The sequence below is a fragment of the Watersipora subatra genome, chromosome 3, assembly GCF_963576615.1.
Source record: "Watersipora subatra chromosome 3, tzWatSuba1.1, whole genome shotgun sequence".
Taxonomy (NCBI): domain Eukaryota; kingdom Metazoa; phylum Bryozoa; class Gymnolaemata; order Cheilostomatida; family Watersiporidae; genus Watersipora; species Watersipora subatra.
Window position 1 is genome coordinate 34,619,017 of NC_088710.1, and position 22,660 is coordinate 34,641,676.

The following is a 22,660-nucleotide window of genomic DNA, read 5'->3' on the forward strand; positions in this document are numbered from 1 at the left end:
CTATATCAGAAATTCCTCTCTAACTGCACTGACCAACTTGACAGCTTGGGTGGTTACGCAATAGTTTCAGTCATGAACCTTGCAGCCAATGCCTGTAATCGCAGAATAACTCTGTGTCTACAGCAACAAGTCAAAACAAAACTGTTATTTTAGATCATCGGTTCGGTGACTTCCGATATGCCATGTCGGGTCACCCAGAGCATTGACAAACCAACAGACTGTACGGCAACATGCAGTAGCGAATGTATGGAACAAGCAACTGCCAAAAAAGAAGCCTGTTACATTATATAACAACTAAACATGACCAGACCTGACAGTTTCCTGGAACTGGGTGAAAGAGCCAAACATGAAATACTGGAACTTTTATTAGTTTGATTTAAGATTCATGCAACTTTCTTTGAATCAAAATAAATACAAAGGTAAAAAATGATTAGAGAGTTGGCATATTGTATACTATACAGACGAGGGGATGCACATGGAGCAATACGTTCACATTTAAAGAGTGTAGGTGAGCACTAGTGATATATAAACAGTTTCTATACAGAGAAAAAGAGAGAGAGCAACTCCGAGAAGGTAAGCATGGAATGGCATCCTGCTCAACTTATTTTACAGGACTATTTAAAATGTTTAATTACTGCATAGAATATCTATAGGAATTGCAACAGTAAACAGTGACATGAAATACAATCATATAGCCAAAAGATATAAACTCTTTAACGAAAATAGAATTCACCTTGACATTAATAGGTTCAGTCTTTGGCCCAGATATGGTACATTCGATAATAAAAAATTAATATACTACAATGCATGGCATGCTAAAGTCGTAAAAAACAAATGGGAGTAATATACACATGGATAGCTAGCCTTGGCTAAATAATTTATGTAAAAAAGGCATCATATGTGGCCTTAGTGTCGTGTGTGCTTGCGTCTGTTTGATGGCTTGCGGCGTTCCAGCGGAGCCACATTCTTTGTTGCTATCAAATCTGGATTGTTGAGGTATCTGTCAAGATAAAAATTCCTGTGAGTTTGCTCTGACGTAAGTCCACATTTTAACAACTAGCTACGAAGATATCAAGGGAATAGCAGGGCTAGAGGGCTGATGATGTCTAACATATCTTTGCTACGGGTACGCTAGTGCAATGCCCTGTGGCAGAGGCTGTTATACCCACATATAATGAGATCGGGTAGCGATTGTCCTACCCTAGTACAATGGACTCTGGCAGAGGTTGTTATACCCTAGTACAATGAACTCTGGCAGCGGTTGTTATATCCTAGTACAATGAACTCTGGCAGCGATTGTTATACCCTATTACAGTGCACTGTGGTAACGGCAGTCATATCCTAGTACAATGGACTCTGGCAGTGATTATCATACCCTAGTACAGGGGACTCTGGCAGCGGTTGTCCTACTCTAGCACAATGGACTCTGGCAACGGTTGTCCTACCCTAGCACAACGCACCCTGGTAGCAGTTGTATGCACATGTACATTGTGTTATAGTTTTTATAACATTGACTTCTTTACGTAGCCTAAATGAGAGCAGACTACTATATCATTCTGACATAAATACGACTTCAGCGCAGTAACCTAACGTAATCAGTTATGTCTGCAAAAGATTTTCTGAGGGGGAGACAGAGATCATGGCCAAATGACTAGATCCTAGTATTATCTAAATGGATGAGCAGAGTTCATTCAAGTTACTAACAAATGTATGTACACAAAAACAAAAGTTAAAAGGTGCAACTAAGCAACAAATATCTGAGAAAATCTATTCATATAGAACTAATTGCATTACAATACAAAATATATATATAAAATTACCTCTTTGAAACAGCATCAAGCGCTGCCTCTACTTGGCCTGTGATTGGACGATTTAAAGAATTTGACTCCCAGCACTGTGACATTAGCTCCCAGCAGTCCTCATCAAATATCGGTAGCCTCTCTGGCCGCACACCTGCAGCATAAGATAGGCATTGACAGCTGCAGCAGCGCAGGAAAACAAATCAAACAAATATTACAACCTTTGACTTGAAGCCAAGACAAGCTTGCACTTCACAGATGATGAGTTTGAATTCAATGTGGCGATTGTGGCAAACAGAATCGAAAACAAGTATATCATAAGATAGCAACTCCAAAGTCTTACCTTTTTTCACCGAGTTAAAAAGCTGATCCTTGCTGCTGCACTGTTCAAAGTTGAGTGGTAAGCGCACATGACCGGCGCATACATACCAGAATAGTATTCCTGTAAGATACGAATGTCATGAGAATATAACATCATATGTCCAGTTTTATCTAGTACAATACATACAATGAAGCTACTATCCACGAATGGTATACATCCATTATGTGAGAAACATTCTAGAAAATAAATCTTATGTGCAACGTATCAGATAAAAGTATTTGATACATACCGTGAAAGAAACTTACAAACTTTGTGTGCAAGTAACAATCTTATTACATTCTAAACCATCCACGACCAATAATTAAGACTGTATAATAAGTAATAACAAACTGCATCACAATGAACCCGAGTGCACAACCTTTACTGCCTACAGTCGCTCAATATCTCCAACAATCTACCTTCACGGCGCAAAAGACAACTCACCAAATGCATAGACATCGACCGAGTTTTCATAGTGACCACTGAACAACTCGGGTGCCATATGTATGGGAGTGCCGACAATGCTTCCTGACATCATCGCTTCAGGCTTGCAAAAACCGAGATCGGTAATCTTTCCTCTCTCCTCGTCACCATCACGGTAGAGCTGCAATCAATCGTAGCGCTATTAGGGTTGCTAAATGGGGCGTAACGAGCTCATATTGCTAAATAGTCTAAATGTATTTCAAAGAATATTAGTAGATTCATCCAGCTCCACGGGCAAACCTTTCATGCGCCGTGGATTCCGCTATTGATGTTTCTAAAACTTATGCCAAAACATGTTGTCTAAAAATGACACAAATTTAACCAAGACAACTTACGTGTAACCAGATATGACACCAATATAACTTACTTGACAAGCATTGCTGTGCAATCTAATCCTAGCTACTAATCTAATCCGCCTACTTCCAGCCCTTAGCACAACTTACCAACACGTTCTTTAATTTTATGTCTCTGTGTACCAATCCTTGACTGTGTAAAAATCGGATTCCTTCTACTACATCCCGAGCCACTTTCAGTCTGTAAAAGTTGGATGGCACCTGCTATAGCTCACAATATATACATACATGCTTATACATACCACCTGTTATACCTCTCAACATATGTATGACAACTACTGCAACTAGAGTATACATGACGCCTGCTATAGCTCAATGTGTACACAACACCTAAAAGTATATGCAACACCTGCTACAGCTCTCAAAATGTATATAACATCTGCTACAGCATTTAATATATACCTAAAACCCGCTACAGCTTTCACCATACACGCGATACCTGCTATAGCTTGATGTATGCAAAACCCAGCCAGGACTTTAAAAGTACACATGGCACCTGTTCCCAGCTTTCAAGATACCAATTATGCTTGCCGCATCTCTTAACATGTCCCCGTGCAAGATACAGCTGTTAGCATATACATGGAATCTGCTCAAACCCATTACTTCTACAACATACATATTGTGCACTACCACCTACTACCTTCAGAATGCTTCACTACTCAAAGATAACCTACCGCTCCATCCAGCCAAAGCCTGCCTTGATAGCTGAGTAAAAATCTCGCTGCATCCTGTCCATTATGATGAGCACAGCAGGAGTTGTCCCACCTCCGTAAGAGTAATCTATAACTGATCCCCGTAGTGCGACAACCCTGTCATGTTCTGGAACATTTCTATAAGAAACAAACAGATAAAAATCAACTAAGTTGAACTCACTGCAATAAATTGATTGCTAAATTAAAAGTAACACTGATCTCTGGCTGCTCCCAATAATCACTTTAAGGCAATCAAGCGATGTGTTCTACCCTTGACCTTTTTAGCGTTACAGGCTAAAAGGAACATCAGCAACGCACTGGAATAAGGATTATAAGTATAAACCACACTGACTCAAAGAAGGGCATGTGTATACCTAGTAAACAGGATATGTGAGCATTCTTACTTGGTATAATAAAACTCGAGGGCAAGGTCATTCATGTGTTTATCATCAGGCGGTACTACAGATTTGATAGCTGCAGGCTTTACGTTATGCCAATGGTCACAAGAATAGACAACTCCATATTGACCTCGACCAATCTCTTTTCCACATAACGGCATTCCTGTAAAGTACGCAAAGTCTTAGTGAAAGCCATTTACCTAGCAAGTACACCTGGCACTTTCATATACCGCAAACCACAAAATGCTCTGTTATGGTAAATTTATAAAACTTGTTGTACATTCCACTTGAAGAGTCAGGAGACATCAATCTCCACATGATATTTCATAATTCCAGCAAACATACAATTGTCCTTGGTCATTGCTGCAAAGAAGGCTGAGTGCAGGCTGTTTTCTGTATGCTAAAAACTTTTTTATAGCAAAATCAAGTTAAATCAACTGGGTGTACCATAGTGCATAGATGCTGCCAAAAGTGCAGCTCTAACCCTTGACCTCTAGCTAGCCCTCTAGCTCTGCCTTGGCAGGGCTCTTGGGTAGAGAGCCTGCGCACCCTAATTATGAGGAGCTAAAAACTACTTTTTTAAGTCTCTATACCATAAAACCTCTATTTGAATGCTACCTTTATTTTAACATCACCTCTAATAAAATGCCACAATAGGTAAAGGGTTGGAAAATACAACGCCATGGTGTTCAAATGAAGGTTTTATGGTACTAATGTTTAGACATCGTGAGTTTACACCAGAGATTGAAATCGATACGACCACATAGAGATGTTGCTAACAAACCTGTGATGCGCAACAGAGTAGCCATAATAGTCAATGTCACTACCTACCATACATGATGAGATCTCGGAGACTGGAACTTTCCATGGCAAGCTTTGCAACTCTTGGCGCGTGAATCTTTCGCAACTTCTGCCTTCGTTCCTCAGCCTTTTCAAGTCGACCTGTGTGGTGGAGCTCAAGTTGCTTGAGAGCGTGAGTGAACTGGTCATGTGACTGTTTCAACCGGTCTCGAAACTGCTCGCCTATACTTTTCGCTAGCCTGAGAAGAAAGAAACGAGAGTCACCCACCATAGACTCTGATATCATACACTTCATATATACATAAACTTATGTTGTCAATTCGAAACGAGACCACATAAAAAGTTTTAGCCCAACCTATCATCCTACCATCCAAACATATAGCTAATGTTCCCAGAAGCACTAATAACAAAATATTAAAAATGATCCTTTAATAGATCAACAATACAGAAATTCATACTATGTATAAAAAGCATTAAATTCAATTATTTTCACTATCGAAAACCATCTCGCAACCTCGGAAATTCAGGTAATATAAGACATAATGCTTATACTTTCCCTGATGGATAAAATGAAAGAAAAGATAACTCTCAATTACCTGCTTATTAGGCTAATGAACAACTGTCGGTGAGATGTTTACTTGTAAAACAAAATAAACCAGTAAAACACCTGTCAGGCGCTCAGTAAACAAGTCAAATACTTAACTATCAACAATCAATGATAACCTAAAGATAAGCAGCTTGGAGGGGTGAATAACCTTGACAGTTGCTATAGCAACTACCAACTATAAAATAATGACAGTAACGATATTGACAGCAAGGCTTACCAAAGGATGCTTACATTAACCGTAAACTAAAACTGTGAGAAAAAGTTTGAAGCAAACAATCAATTTGGTAACATCATCCATTCTCCTCGTTAGTCTAATCGCAGCATTTGAGCACCTATAAGAATCTCTGCAAAAGAGCAACTTCAACTCACTTTGATTCGTTCAGTTTGTCGAGCATATCATTGGCCACCTTCCTCTTCCACTCTCTGTCGATGGTCGGCTGGGTGTGCCAAGGTAGAGATTGAATAAGCTGCAAACAAGGAGAGCGATATAACACACAGCATAACAATCTACATGCATATTCCAATGCTCATACTAATCCTTCGCCTACACCCTTCAGAGACTGACAACTCCTTTCAAAAATGAAGAATCAAATGGTCAAGCATTGGTGGCTAGCCTATGCAGCCGATGTGCTTCACATTTTTGAGAAGATGCCAGAAAATATGGCCTGTACAAATGAGTGGTACATCAAGTAGATAACAACCTTCTGGTAATGTAGTTTAACTATGTTAAAGAGTGTACTTTTGGAGCTGAGCCAAGTGGCTGGCCTGATTTGAGGAAATATGCCTGCCTACCTAAACTCAGCCTGTACTTATTAAATAACCGAGGACTGAATAAGCAAGTTTAATTCTCTTGATTTAGTGACATTGACCAAGATACCGACACGAGAATTTTGTTGATTCAGTGTTCTGGTGACAGCCTACAGAGTCTGACGTGACTGGCTAAAGAAACATTGAGTATGACTGCTTGTAACTGCTGACTGCCATTTCTAGTAATCCACCAAGGCAAGTACTGGGGAAGCAAACGCTGTATCAGTAACATTATTCATAAATGAAATGGGTTCGCTATTATTCTTGCTGCTCAGCTGTTTTTACTCGTTTCACTCAGCTGATAATTGCTACATTCATATCTTTTATGGTGATACTGTTGGCGTTCTAGTATTTTACTATTTCAACCAGGAAAAACGAAAAGTGTGCTATTTTTGCAAAATATAGCTTTAATACTTTGAAGATAACTTGGGGAGTTGTTTTTCCATCTGATCCGACGCCTGAATAAAGTCAGCTGCGTAGTTTCGCTTTGCTTTTACATACTTCCTGTTTACATAGGATTACAAAACTTTGATTGCTTTATGCGATTTTTAATATAATTCTACAGTTTTAAGTTGATTGGCGTGTTAGTTCTTAATATCTCACCAAAATATAATATTCAGTTCAAAAGGAATTGTGCTATCATAAGTACTTTCACAGTTGATTGAAAGCTGTTACTATAGTCTAGGATCAAGGACTTGCTTGTGTATGCATGGTTAGACTTCAAAGGGTGAACGCCGCATTGCCTTAATGATGTAACACACAGTACCACAACACTGACGGCTGTAACTGGTACATATCTGTCTTGGATATGATCACCATTTTCTCATTGTACTGATGATGCGATTTGGAGTTGTGCGCGCGATGACTTACAGCGCTATAAATATTACTTTGAACATTCACTTTGAACATTCAAATATTACAGGTGAACAAGATAAGGAATTCTACGCCAGTGGTTATAACAGCGCATTCATGTCTTGCTGAGCAGCACGCTTTCGAAATAGAAACAACTGAAGTGTGGAAAACCTTTAAAATGGGACAGCTTGTGCGGCACTTTCTCGCGCATCACTCACAAATGCCTTGTGAGTTTTTGCTATTTGCATCTTGCGGATGGCGCAGACTTGGGGATTAGCCATGTCATTGAAACAAGTGTAATACTTGTAATACTTGTAATACACATAGTGTGACACTATAAACTACATCTTGATAATCGCGTAAGCTATGCGTAACAAAAAATGCTTTATATATTCATGAAAGCTGTTATAGCACTTTCATCTTATCATTTATTTGGCAAGTTAATGATGAGTAGCAGAAATATCTACCCTCGAGCTTCTCTAACCACAAGATAAAATTCGCTTTTCTGTTTAACTCATACAAGGACTCCTCTGATGTAATTTTAGATATTTTCAAATCTAACGCGCGGTCTAAATTTATCTCAAAGAATTCAAACAAACAAAGAATAGAAAGAATTGCCTGATTCAAATTATCTGCATTTTATATCCTTGTTAGAACATGCAAACATTCGTTAAGCAGTTGGCCATTTTACAACATATAAGATTACTACAAATGTATTTCAATACTCATAATATTCGAAGGATAAAAATGTCTGTTTTTACCTTAAAGTGAACAAACTTTCGCCGTTGAACTCAGCATTTTGTTTGTAAGTATACAAGATTTGTTTTGTAAAGTTTGAAATTGAATTAATAAATCAAGACTAATTAGCCCTAATGTTGTGGAACAAGTAACAATATTTTGATATATTAAATCTAAAATTCCACCTATTAGCACGCTTAGCAAGTTACCACATTAAGTGAAAAAAGAACACGCACTCACTAACGATGGATAATGCTTTATTTGGTAAGTGACAATTTTGAAAACTAGAAAAAATATATGAAATACAAAACTCGGTGGTTTGGATTTTATTTTTGTAGTCTGTGAGCTAGTTTGCCTAGTATTACTCCTTTTCTAAATAGAACATTTCTAATTATGATAGACTTTACCAGCATTCTCTGTGCTTGCGACTTCGCCAAGGAAAGACTGTTTTAACATGTTTTATGGTTTACACCTCTGTAAGCTAATTTTCTATTATAATAAAAGCTGAGAAACACTTTACACTTCAGTTGTTTAAGACTGTCCGTATCATAGACCGAAAACATTCATCAGCCATATCGTTATTAATTGGTGGCTTTGATCATGATGATTACGCTAAGAAGCTCAGTGGCAGTGAGACTGAGTATCAAGGAGTGACTAGGGACATTTAAGTTGCAGTAAACCGGTCATGGTGGCACATGAAGTAATGACATTGCTGGTGAGTGTGTTACTCAACATCGGACAGATAAACTTTTGTATGGAAAATGCTTTAAATATCTGTTTTGGTCTGAAGTTTACATAGAAAGCTGACTAATGTGGAAATGTTTGCTTTGATTAGCCCAGTCATGTGATTCTGTTTTAACCGACGAACCAAATTTTCATAGACAAATGCAGCGTAGGGTGGAGCATTAACGGACTCAGTTGATTCTGTAAGATATGATCTTTATTTCAGGTCTAAGTCGGTTTAGTCTCTCCTGCACGATGGCCTTGTTATCTTTATGGTCGATAAAAATTCACTCAATACGAGCACCCAACACACTTTTTGATACCCACAGTTAAAGAACCAAAATACGCAACCTGCCCACATGTCAAGGCACAGACTCATTCCTATTAGTCGACAAACTGAACCCTAAAAAAACTGTGACAACTGGGCATCTTTTACAGATATTATAAGAGATTTTGCTGTTTTAAATCGCCTGCAATAAAAACCTCTGTTTATCAATAATCGTCAGCAATACCTTTGTGTTGAGTCAAATGATTTTGCTGTAGCACCTTGACCAATAATGATCACTTTTTAATATCGACATATTTCTCATTTGTAAACAGAATTTTTGAAGAAGACATACCAATCATCTGTTATTCAACAACCAACATTATTAGTTATTGGGTGGGATACACAAAAGATTCATTACAAATTGCGGTTGAATCCGTATACTGGCCCTCATAGCGAATACGTTAAAAATGTGATTCCTTGGGTAGCTGGTGATTGTCGGTGTCTATGACTTAATGTGAAAAACTTAGTCTGAAACTTTGTAATTATTATCATTATTATTATTATTGTGCCAGACCAAGAAAAGAAAATAGTTTGGATGATTGGATGCCATGTTTACCTCTACACTATGATCAAATTTGATAAATATTCCAGCTGCTGTGCATACGCTTATAGCAGTTGATACTAGTCTAAGTTTTGCAATCTCTTAATTATGTTCAAATTTAGTGAAACAAAGAAATTCAGACTCCAAAATAGGGTAGCGTATTTGAGCGTGATAAAAATAATCATGACACAAATTTGGAGTTGCGCACTCAATCTTTATACAGACATCCTCTTCAGACCATCCAACTGAAGATAGATTCCTGACTTATAATTTTGACGAGGGAAAAATATTGGCAACACCATTAAATGAATATAGAAAGGGCACTTTATAAGTTCGGCATAATAAAAACTTACACGTGCATTATTTCGACAAATGGCAAAAATCTTCTGATATTCATAGTCGTTCTTCCAAGTGTTGAGAAGACAAACAGCAAATTTTAAATTAAGATTCTTAAAGCAGTTTGTTTGTGTTGGTTTCTAACGCTTTTTTAACAGACTGTCCGGTCATACTTCTCCTGGAGTATCATGAATTACAACAGAAAATGTGTTTATGATTTCATCAATCTCACTCAGTGTTCTACTTCAAAAAAGTCGTCCGGATTGAGCTGTACATAATCTCACGAGTCGATAGAAATTTTAAATGTAAATGCATAATGCTTTTAGTAAAATAAAATGGAGAGTTTAGTTGTGTAGAGTTGTTGGAGGTCAACAAATAGATGAACCCAGTATCTAGTTTTGTGGAACGAATCATTGGGAAATTTTTTGACAAAAATATGATAATCAATTAGTTACATTTAATCAAATCAGCCTACCAGGTGCGACTGTGATGAACTGTGGTACACAGAAATTCCAGTCTCTTGACGTGCACGGTGACAGAATGGAACTTGCAATCGTGACAGATATGTATTACAAGCTACATGAATTGATAGGTATATAATTTTATTGCGTATTAATCTTTTAAATGTTGGGAGGCTGAAACGCAGCTTACAAAGGTTAGTAAACAGCCGATACAGTCCTAACTACTAACTTTCAACATGGATAGTAGCTGACTGTAGAATATACAATGAATCAAGAAACATACAGTATGTTTCCATGATATGGGTAATCTGCCAGTTTGAGTCATATGTAAGAGGAAAAGGGCAACAACCCGCAAGCCAAGCAAGTTTTGTTAGCAAATTTATATTGCATGTTTCATGCATGTGAAAGATAAAAATAGCCCTTACGAAAGATGCACAAGAAAATGTCGTGCAAGCTATTCCATTTTAAACATTTCAGTCATATCTATTTTGATTTGAGCAAGACATGAGTGCGCCGCTATGGCGCAAAATTCCTTTTTTTTAAAAAGCCTGTGTTAATCTGCAGCATGTAAATCTTCGTAGATAGACTTATCACACGGTAACTCAACGTGTACACAATTCCAAACCCACATCATCCGCACAATGGGGACATAGTGATTCTGTTGTGCAACACAAATACTGGACACTTAAATTTCTCCTTACATAATCTTGGCATGTAGCCAACAACTAACCCTGCGGCCCATCTACTAAAGACACCTACAAAGGCCCTCGAACCAATGAGAACAAGAAGCCCTAGACCCTTGATTACACGCCTCATTTGATAAGGGGGCACAAGTTTAAAAGCTCAGCGAGAATGTACGTGTCTCCAGTTCAGTCAACCGGCACTCATAACTCAACCAATGACAAAAGGTGTACCTGCTTCATCTTGTCTAAAAAGTTGCGCATGAAGGCGCTGCCTGGACTGATCTGAACATTGACTTGATAGGCTGCGTTGAGTATTTGTCTGAGAGCTGCTGTCGCAGCGTGGTTCTCCTTTATGATACCTCCGCTGTAGAATATTGACTCTTTATCTTGCTGTTCTAAACTGTTGATACATCTGGTGAGGGTACCTGATGGATAGATATAAGACACCTTGTCATCTCACTACTATCCGCTCAGTGTAGCCATCATACAGTAATACTTCCTCATTCTTCATCAAGTTTGTCATTGAATAACTTTTTCTATCGAATTAAATATGAGGTACATAATTTACATCAAATAAAACTTAAAATTTAGTATAATAATTTGCAATATATTTGTCCGCGACAATATATACTTTGAAAGCAACTTTGGCTTAGTGGTCTAGAGTGCATGACCTGCAAACAACAGGTTGGGGTTCAATTTTTACAAAAGGTCATTGGTGGTCAAAGGTCATTGGTGGTCAAAGGTCATCCAAATGAAATGAAATCCAACCTTAAAGATGAACTTATACAGTTTTTTGCTGATTTTATCAAAAAGTATCGGTACTTTTCTATCATTTGCTTTTGTTTTTGATGTTTGAGGTGATCTGATCTGATTGCCAGAATTTTAAAAATTAAAATCCATGAAACTTTATCAGAGTTAAAACGCTCAGATCAATCGAGTGTGATTATGACGTCTATAACTGCAAAGAGATCGGACTGACAGACTAGAGGCGAGTAACATTGCAACTCGGAAGCAATAGCCTGTATCAACTATCGCAATGATAACAACTAGTAGCGTCGTTTTGCACATATTTTTCTTCTGAGCAGTTCAATCGTGATCAAGTTCTATCGATTTTAGTTTAGAAACATCAGATCACCTCAAATCAGAATCAGATCACCTCAAACATCAAAAACAACCGAAAATGATAGAAAAATACGGATACTCACTGATAGAATCTCCAAAAGATGTGGGTAAGTTCATCTTTAAATTGCTCTCTGCAGCTGGGCATGTCTCCAATCGCCAAAGATCACTGATCACACAGCCATGATCACACAGCCGTGATCACATAGCCGTGATCACATAGCCGTGATCTCACAGCCGTGATCACACAGCCGTGATCACATAGCCGTGATCACATAGCCGTGATCACATAGCCGTGATCACATAGCCGTGATCACATAGCTGTGATCACACAGCCATGATCACACAGCCATGATCACACAGCCATGATCACACAGCCATGATCACACAGCCATTGTTTGCAAAACAATGTTCTTAAAAACACAACCTCTGCTTGCAGTAAGCTAAACAGACATCATAGTTTATCTTCAAGGAATTGCTCACCCACACACATGCTTTACTGTCATATATTCAAGTACACGCACCATAACTCAAATAACATGGACAGATGTTAATAGCTGTTGATAGAAATATGTCACTTTATACAAAGGAATCTCTAGTAATTTTAAATTATACAGCTGCTGTTAAATGATGTTATATTGATGAACCAAACGTTTGTAATATGACAACATAGAGCAAAACTTACAAAATCACTGAGATGATAACTATAGTGAAACACAGAGAGTGAACAGATCGCTCTATGGCACTAGTGTAACACAGATAAAGCATCAACTTCAACAGCACATGACACTAGTAACTAAAAAGTAGTCTTGCCTTCAAGGATCCGATAACAGTCCACATTAGCTTAGTTTAAACTCAACTCATTGAGCTATAAATCTATTCATGCTTTGGTTACACTAGTTGGAGCCGTGTGAAAAGAATATGATATAAACCAGCATGCCCATCAATAATATCAATATGCCAATATCCGTGTAAACCTAGACACAACTAAAACAGAACAGTTACGTAGATAATGTAACAACATACCGCAGCAGCTCATCACAAAATGAATATTGATAAACATTTGATGCGTGACTGAAGTATTTTGAGTCACTGATACAAGACAGGGCCATCTGAATATCCCATCAATCAGTCTGAACACCAGACACTCGCTCCAAGTGCCAGGGTATACAGAGAGTACCTCACACTCTAGTAGGTCGAGGGCATACACAGAACTAGGATAAGGTATCTATAGATATCGGAGAGGGAGAGTACCTACCGATGTAGGATTCTCTTAGCACATTTATGGAGTCGACAAGCTTGCCAGCGATCTCATGATTGAGCCTGCCGACGACCAGCTCCCTGATTTGTCCATTGCATATCCGCAAGTCCCTGCCAGACGCGACATGCATATCCTGGTCTATATTGACACCTGAAACAAGAAGAATGAGACAGTGAACCCACGCAACGACGAGTGATGAGAAGGTATGAGGGCACATGCCTGCGGGTTTAAGTGATTGACAAGACTACAGTTCTATTACTGATAATTCGACACAAAGTTGACAAGACCTGGTATACACATGAGCAGTCTACTAAAAATGTAAGTTTGTGTGCATTTTGTCTTCACCAATTAGTAAAAATATAACATTAAGCAAAAAATAAATATAGATACAATATCGATTAATTTAAAAAATAAACGAAAGCCTAATCTCTACATATTAAGGTATGACGAAGCTCCAGTGCGCAGTAGCGCTACGGCTAGTCGAGGCTCTGGCCTTCCAGAAGTTGGCATGTTTTGGCAATGAAGACAACATTCACCATTTCGTCAAAATTCAAATAGTAAGTCAGTCTTTATTAATCTAGTCTTAACAAGTGGCTCTTGTGAGAACAAATGAAATTCTTTTAACCTTTTCTTACCTGCTGCCTTGAAGCTAGGCTGCTTATGGAACTGATTGACGCTAGCTTGTTTGAAAAAATATAAATAACAAACAAACAGACTGAGAGACAACTTAGTTGTTTCGTGGCAGGAAGTTGACTCTCACTGGCAATGGGAGTTATCTCCTTGCCAGCGCTGAGCTGCACTGATGAAGCTTCAATAGCCGAAACAGTACTGTCTGTAGCATGAGTATATAACAATATAAGTAAAATAATAAGTTTAAATACAGATAAACTACAAAAGCAGAAACTTTAATATAGAGCAGCGACGATCAAATGGTACATCTTGATAAAGCTCTGCTCCATTTTTGACAGTTCTTTCAAGTTTAAGTCTTCAAACTTATTTTAGAATTGTATTTACGTCGGTTTTAATGTTTGCTTAACGATCTCCCTCCTTTCCGAATAAGCTTCAGGAATTCCACATTGACAATTGAAACATGATTACATTACAACTCATACAAGGAAAGGAAACAAACCAATGAGTATTTAGAGAAAATGCTTGTCAGCCAAAATTACCTATGAACTCGTAATCAGTGACAGTGCTGACAATAGAATGACGTGCGGCTCGAATAGCATCGGACACGAGAATCCTGATCTCTTCTTGTTTCTCTAGGGCTAGCTTTAGGAGAGTGTCAGACAACTCCTGCTCTTTAGTGCGGGCAAATTCCAGCCTCTTAGGTGTAACCATCATATCACGCTGCATGTCGAACGCTCGCATTATAAATGAGTTCAGACTCCTGCAAACACAAAATTTTTAAAGATATCACAGATGAAACAAAGTATGAATGGTGACAAGACCTGCCACAAGTCGTCAATGGCAGTCGCTGATTATGGACAACGATGAGCTTCTAAAATAGCTGTAGTAGCCTACTCAGTTAAAATACTGGCAACCTGTTCAGTTGGGTTGCTGCTCCCCAGGGACATTGTACCCGAGGAACATTGTTCCCCAGGGACATTGTACCCCAAGAACCTCGCTACACAGGATGCTGTTACGAAGAGGCATTGTTACATGGTGGCAGACAAGGCATTGTTACATGGTGGCAGACAATCTTGATGCACAGCACCAAAGATGGCATGAGTAAAAATAAGTTTTTGGCCTTACTCTTGTCAGGCACTAGCATCTGGTATGTGCAAACACAAGCCAAATGGGATCAACCAGTCTAAGAAGGAAAAGTGGTAGGAGATAGGAGACTTTCCTATTTAGGTAATGAGCCATTTTTCATGTGTTATCACTATTTCTATTTACCCAAATCAATAGAAATACTAATATCTACCCAATGTGATAAATAACAGCTTGACTCATTCGCAACCGACCCATTTCCACGAGATTCACCCCAGATACCTGTGACTCACTCACTAGAAAGTGCACTTGTTATTATAACAACAATTCAAATCGACAAAATTCAAGGTTAATAGTAAAATTAAAAGATAAGCTATTTTTAGAATTTGACTTATGCAATCCTTCACCGTCTTACCTTTTCTGGCTCTGGCTTCACGTCAAGAGGCAACAGAAAATTAATAGCAATCGATGAAGTTTAAAGTCACCATAATATATCCGGTTTAGGTTGATGTCAACATAGGTTTAATATTTTGATTATAGCTGTTACAGAATACATCTTTGAAACAAAGTTTTGATTTTTTTCTGATTAGTCCGATTATATTTTACATAACCAATCAGAAAGTTTCTTCTATAACTTAGAAATGACAATACTTGGAATAGGTAAAATTCAAAGGTGAGATCACTCGCGGTTGTTGCGAATGAGTTAAGGCATATCGACCAGCAGTGCTTTGGTAGAAATATAGTCTTGCTTAAACTTGAAATTTAAAAGTGGCTTGCACCATGTATGGTTATCTCTGTTAATGGTTCAGCCAGAGATCCGCTAGTCTGCACATCTTGAATGCCTGAGAAACGTGAAATGTAATGTAACCTCCTCAACAAGATGGTAGACTAAATACTGTAATGATAGCGAAGACAGCCTTCCAATTACGTTTGAGTGCTAATGTTCTTTGCCATACCAATGCAGCAATTTGTGAGCTGTGAACTAAGTAACAAATAGATTTTGTCCATGACTGAACCCTGTCAACAGCGACACATGTTCCATATGAATGCTAAAAGAGAAAACTTAAAAATTGCACTCCTATGGTTTACTGGATATTGATAAATTCTGAAGCCATGAGAGGCTTTATAGAGCCTTAAGCCTAATTCCCATACACGTCGCAAGTACCGGTGACACGATCACAGATCTATCTACAGGGAAATGAAAACCGATGCGCCGGTGGTCACTGCAAGATTTCAGCGCTGTTCAACATTTGCAAAGAGCCGCAAGCCCAACATTCATGAAAAGCACTGTACAGGTGAAGGTCAGCACTTTGGGAACAGTATTGCAAGTGGCCATTTTTATGCAATGATTATTGACGCAGTTTTATGTGAACGTAAGCCGCCGAGCGCCGCAGGTGTTTTGCTGCCTGGGATTACCGACGGGGTCTCGCACCTGATATGGGAACCAGGCTTGAAAAGCATTGATACGCAGAGCAGAGAATCTGTTGAAGAGGTAGTAGGGAATCTAATGCAGAGCATATCAGGGATGGGTTGAAAGTGGTTAACCTATCACGTGTCATGTGATGCAGCATACAACTACTCTGGCTAACACTGCTTTATTTTATACAGAAACTCGATTCGAGAAATCCCATTCTCTATTGGAAGAGTATTATCAAGTGGAAAAGTTTCCATCCTCCAAACTTTTGACTTCACTAGTAAGAAATCAGTGCAGATAGAAAATACCAGCAGACAAACTCAATGAGGCTCGGAAGAAATGCCATGGCACCTGCCTTGAACACCCTGATATCTTCGGTATAACCGATTAGGATATTTCATACATATAGCGGTGGTTTACATAACACCGGAACAGAGCAACAACCTGTTGGAGTTGTCTATCCCAACAAACGAGAAGTCCATCTCAGGATCTGCATCAGGAAATGTCATATGGACCTTACAACTGCTTATGTCACTGAACTTTCACATGAACTTGGCAAGTAAATAAAATGAACATTGTTTGACCTGTGATCAGAGGTCATCATTATGCCATGCATTTCCATTAGTTAATGGAGCGAATGAAGCTCACACTCGGCACATAACTTTACACATGGCTAATGTGACAGTCATGGTTAGCAAGACTACACTCTTCCACTCTCTAGCCCTAATACTCTCCTCTCAAAACTTTGTGCTAAGACAACGCTCATAGCACCGCCAACGGAACAAGGTGAATTAGGAACAGTTCCTCAAGAGAACAACCTCCAGCCATTCTTAGCCCCAACCGCCCATCTAAACAAATGGTAAACCTGCAACTTGACACATTGAATCCTGGGCCTGAGGTAATTCGAGGAGTTGTCTTCCTACCTGATCCTTACACTCGAGTAAACTCGGCTTCGTTTTGCTGTACTTTTCGTTTACTTAGTAATACGAAACTTTGCTTGCTTTGTGCAGTATATGTTTTAAGTACAACTCCGAAATTTTGAGTCGATTGAACTATTAGTTCTTGAGATATTACTAAAATATCGAGGGCACTTCTAACCGAGAGAGAAGTGATAAATGGCTGCCACCAGATTAGTATCTAATGACACGCTGATTAAAATTCTTAGTAATGAAGGATAAAAAATAGACAAAGCTAAAATGTTTCTCCTCAACAGAACTTTACACTAAAACTATTTGTTTTTTATTCTTAAAAATTTACACACTCTATCAGACTCAGTGTACATAACAAATATATACACTCTATCAGATCCGGTGTATATCAACCATTGTTTTTCCAGTTACGTCTAGAATATCACATCTTCGAAAAAGTAAAAAAAAACTTTCCATATTTGACTTCTTTTGTTTTCTCATTGAATTCAACAACCTTGAAACTTCAGTATAATATAATATTCAGTTCAAAAGGAATTTTTCTATCCTAAGAGCTTTCACAGTCGATTGAAGGTTGTTAATACAGTCCAGGAGCGGACGACTTGCTTGTGCATACAAGGTTAAGCTTCAATGTGTAAAACTGTGAATTGAATCTTTTCTGCCTTGCCAAATCAACTCGGAAGGACCGTGAATAAATAAAACTGGCACATTTTTCTTTACCGCAGACGCTGCTTATAGTGTGCTGGGTTTAACAGAGTTTAACTGGTCTACTGCCAAGAAAAAAACAGCTAGCGTGGTCTGTTTACAAGGCATTGACCTGTCTGTCCACGACTCCTGCCAAATAACATACATAATTTGTCTTTCTAGGATTCTAGCACTCTCCACTGAAATTAGCCGAAGCTGCCAACTCCCGCACCTCATACACTGGTAGCTGGCATGAGTAGTCGTACCATCTCTCCATAGAGTCACTAACTGTGACATATTTGATAGCATTAGAAGTTCAGTAAAAATATAGTATTGACCTGATGTTGTGCATGGAAGATCTGATATCCTTTGGCTCAATTCTGTCAATGCAATACACTTTTAACGTTCAAGAAAATATTGTTGGTGGAAAAAGGATGAAATATTAGTCTGGTGGCTATTAAAATTTAGTCATATCGCTAAGTCGCAAATACGATTTAGGATTACATGTAACAAGGTGTTTGAAAAGTGGTAAAACTAAGAAAAAAACACATGATTTCAGAACTTAGCAATCCATGAGACTGTCGCTCTCTCTCGGCGCTGTCGCTGGAGTTAATCTCTTGAAATTCAATGCACGTCGGATGAGATGTGTCACAAATCATGTTACAAATACAATGTCACATTTGAGCAGTGTTTAAAGCATTGACCTAATTTTGGTTAAATAACTGCCAACAGACCCCAGCTACTTATATAAATGAAACTGCGTGGGTTTCAGTGTTTGCACAGCTACACTCTTGACAGACAATGTTTGAGGTAGTTACTGAGCCTGGTTAAGTTACGTTTGATTCCAAAGTAATCATTTCATGCTCTAAAGCAGATTTGTAAATGAGCCCAATTTTATTCACCAGCTATGAAATAAGTGCTGTTAAAACCTTATAAACTAGAGGCAGCTTATGAGATGCTAAGAATATTTAAGATGCTGTCGACTGACAGACCAACTATATTTATATCTAAAACATTATATGCTGAATTTAAAAATTTAAACAGATTTTAGCTGGTTGTCATAAAAATAGATGTATATCTATAAGAAAATGTAGGCCTATTACTTAACTTTGCAGATATTAAAAACGGCTTGGCAGTACCGCAAAATTACTATTACATGTATGTAATAGTAACTTGGCCATACCTGAAATTGGGTTCAAAATTTACAACTAATCCTTTTTCAAGAGGGCGACTTTAGAAACTTATCACACTGGGCGTTATTATCGAGTATAGAGAACAGGGGAGATAATTCTATCACGGGTTGTCTGGTCTTCCCCGTGTTACAGCCTAGCTTGTTTGACCAATCAACCCATGCAAGTTTCTTATTTTAGTGGTTGAGCTAAAAAGGAGTGACTAGGGTTGCATACAGTAGAGCGAAATGAATGAAAAGCAGAAAATGGGATAGCTATTATTACTTAAATCTTGCACAAGCGAATGGATTTACATCACCTCTAACAACAACCTATAGACCTGCAGAGAGGGCTGCGCCAAAGTATAGGCCTTACTTGATCAGAAAACCCTACCATACAGTTGATTACTACAGTTAAGTGAAGGCATTGATATACAGCAATTTGAGTTTTTGTTTTTGATTGGAATTTCCAAAAGCCACAACAGGAAGTATACAAACCAATTTACATTTAGCATGGCTGGTTCAGTTTCCCAATGAATTTTCACTTCCCGGCAACGAAATGCTTAAAATCTAAAAGCCACTGTTGGCAGTGTGTTGAGGTACAAGCACCTGTTAAGATACATCATTCCAATTGAAGGCTGGCCAGCATGAGCGACTAATTGAATTGTGGGAGCTGACAGACAGCCGGGTCACTGAATAGGATAATTTAGAGGAATGTGATATTTGAGTGTTACAACCAGCATAACATTAAGGAGAGTCGTTCCTAAACAACTTATCTGGTGATAATTGTAGCGCAGTTGCCAACACCTCCGCTTCTAGTGCCAAAGAAGATACTTAGAATGAACACAAAAGAAAGACATGGGCGAAAAAAGATGAATGAGCCTAACAGGCAGCTAAGCGTGAAATTGAAGCAAGAAATGTAGGTGAAGAACTAATACATTCTATTGAATCTGTGACCAACTGGAACAAGTACAATTATTTATGAGAACACAGTGTGCAAACACAATAGCCTACCTATTTTCTTAGAATATCCACAGATACATATAATGCAGGCCTATAAATCGTCTCTGCTTTATTATATTATAAAGCTTTCATTTACTCGTAGCATCTCTCGGTTCGCGTGACCTGATTTCATAGTGTTGCAGCGTTTACTTTTTTGCTATGATAAGAGTAAAACATACTTTACAGTAGGCCAAAAAGCCTACTAAGCCTGAGTGATGCCTTCTAAATCACTGTAAACAGGCCAAGTGGAAGCTGTTTCTAACTCCACACCGGCACCCACATGGGGGGGGGGGTGGAAGGTGTATCATGTTTCACATGTGAATATGAGTCAAATCACAGCGGCCATGCTGTTCAAAGGCATGTCTATAGACGAAAACAATGTCAACTTCTAAATCTTCAAGCAATAAACAGTTTAATGTTTCAAACAATCGACTTCACCGATAAAAATGGCCTCTGCAAATGATAGCCGTGCAAAAATACAATTTAACTGATATAATCACAGACACTCTGATACAAAACACAAACAGAAACTGTGCCAGTCAGGATTTGTAGCGCTTCAAAGAATAACTTCATTGTATAAGTCTTCTAACAGATACAACTAAAAGTTTCTTGTGGTCAGTCTAGCTAGTTATAGTCTAGTCTAGTTATACCGCTAGCACTACATGAAAGGTTTGAATAAATTTTACATCTCTGATTCTCCTTTCTGGTTGCGTTATTGGAGTTATTGGAACCAGAGATTTTGCGATAAAGAAATGTGACATATTGAAATGAGAACTCAATACCTGGGCTAGCAAAGTCTGCATTTTTGAAGAGGGTAACTAATCGTTTGTATAAAAGCATTGAATGAATGGCGAAATGTAATTTGTTCTATTATCTACGATTCCTTACGATATTTCCCATATTAACGGCTTGTGTTTGTACTTAGATGAGTAGCAGGAGTTTTACCATTGTCTTAACTGTATAATTACTGGCATTTCTGGACTTTTCGCTTGAGCCTCTCGCAGAATCCAAACGAATTACAATAACAAACCATCACGGTTTTAAAAACTGGAATAGTTTTGGAGAAATCTAAAACTGAATGTGGGCTGGCAGTATTCCAGTTTAAATGATATATAGCATCTCACGCTAGCGAATACGTGGTCAGACGTTATACAATGAAAGCTCTCAGAGCTATAACGCGCTACGCCTGTTATACAATTCCTTAATGGATTCTTTTTCATAGAGCATGCATTGACACGTGAGAGTTACACAAGGTTTTATGTTTGCTCAACACTCGTTCTGACCTATGTTACCTAACCCTTTTACTAATAATTTAGGTAGTTACTTTTACAGAAGTATGACAGTGCCAAACATCGTGTAACAGCTTGAAAATTGATAGAAATATGGAATCTAACTAAAACAATCAAACTAATCTAATTAAAACAATATATCATTTAAAATGGTAAACCAAAGTTTATTTTTTATATACCGAAACCATTCCTGAATCTGAGGATAATACTGGCCAACCGAGAAGAGAAAAACCGTGAGACATTTATAACAGGTGCTTTGGGTGATGAAGAGATGCTAATAACGCTGAAATTTCATGGTTCAAAGCTCTCTGTCGGTGAGCATAGCACTCATGGAAATCGCTTACTGCTAATAGCCTAATATATGCATGATTGATGATATTTATCTATCACAAAATTTATGAATAGCCATATTAGCTACAAGATTTCAACATTTCACTTATCTTCTACTTACCTACCACCTCCTCATCTTACTATTTACTAATAGTACTTACCTACATCTCACACTGCTACTTACTTACTACCTCATTTATCTTATTACTTATTAGTAGTACTTACCTACCAGCTCATATTTCTTACTATTTACTCACCTACTTACCTACTATTGTTTGCTAGTAACCTTTTAGACTAATTGGTTCACTTTTCACAGCACGTTAGCTACACTAAAGAGCCTGTGGCCAATATGAAGAAGACAACCCTGGCCTCGGAGACTCGGATTATCGTTTAGACAGCAGTGAGTTATAGTAACAGTCATAATCTTGTTACTCAGGTGAACCAAATGACCTCTGCTCCGGCATCGATATCCAAATACACTTGGCAGTAGGAGCAAAATGACTTCACACCTCTGGCAGCAACATGGTCAGAATGAGTACAGCAAAAGTGCTGCCAGTCGACTTTAATAAGGTGTAATGCTGTAGAAGTAGGACTAATCATCTCTCATATATTAACATCAATTATGATATATTCATCCTAGCAAAGGGCGGTGAAAATGTCCAGGTGACAGAATGGAACGCAAGAGCTACAAAACAACGATTGGCTGGCTCTGATCACTCGACTGAATCAACCATTTGGTTGCAAAACTAGGCCATAAAACCAACTTCAACCACATAAAGCCAATTTCTAAA

General features: G+C 38.3%; 1 protein-coding gene across 1 annotated transcript in view; it reads right to left on the bottom strand.

Moving 5' to 3' along the window:
* Positions 1–345: 345 nt before the first annotated feature.
* Positions 346–22,660, bottom strand: part of LOC137392185 (dual serine/threonine and tyrosine protein kinase-like) — a 35,711-nt gene continuing 13,396 nt past the window's right edge. The window contains exons 7-18 of the mRNA XM_068078826.1: positions 14,513–14,733; positions 13,341–13,493; positions 11,195–11,388; positions 5,864–5,961; positions 4,918–5,126; positions 4,093–4,249; positions 3,671–3,826; positions 3,087–3,177; positions 2,605–2,764; positions 2,143–2,241; positions 1,821–1,953; positions 346–1,000 (exon numbers count right to left, since the gene is read on the bottom strand). Coding sequence (XP_067934927.1) covers positions 907–1,000; positions 1,821–1,953; positions 2,143–2,241; positions 2,605–2,764; positions 3,087–3,177; positions 3,671–3,826; positions 4,093–4,249; positions 4,918–5,126; positions 5,864–5,961; positions 11,195–11,388; positions 13,341–13,493; positions 14,513–14,733 — 1,765 coding nt within the window. The 3' untranslated portion in view covers positions 346–906. The remainder of the gene's footprint in view (positions 1,001–1,820; positions 1,954–2,142; positions 2,242–2,604; positions 2,765–3,086; positions 3,178–3,670; positions 3,827–4,092; positions 4,250–4,917; positions 5,127–5,863; positions 5,962–11,194; positions 11,389–13,340; positions 13,494–14,512; positions 14,734–22,660) is intronic.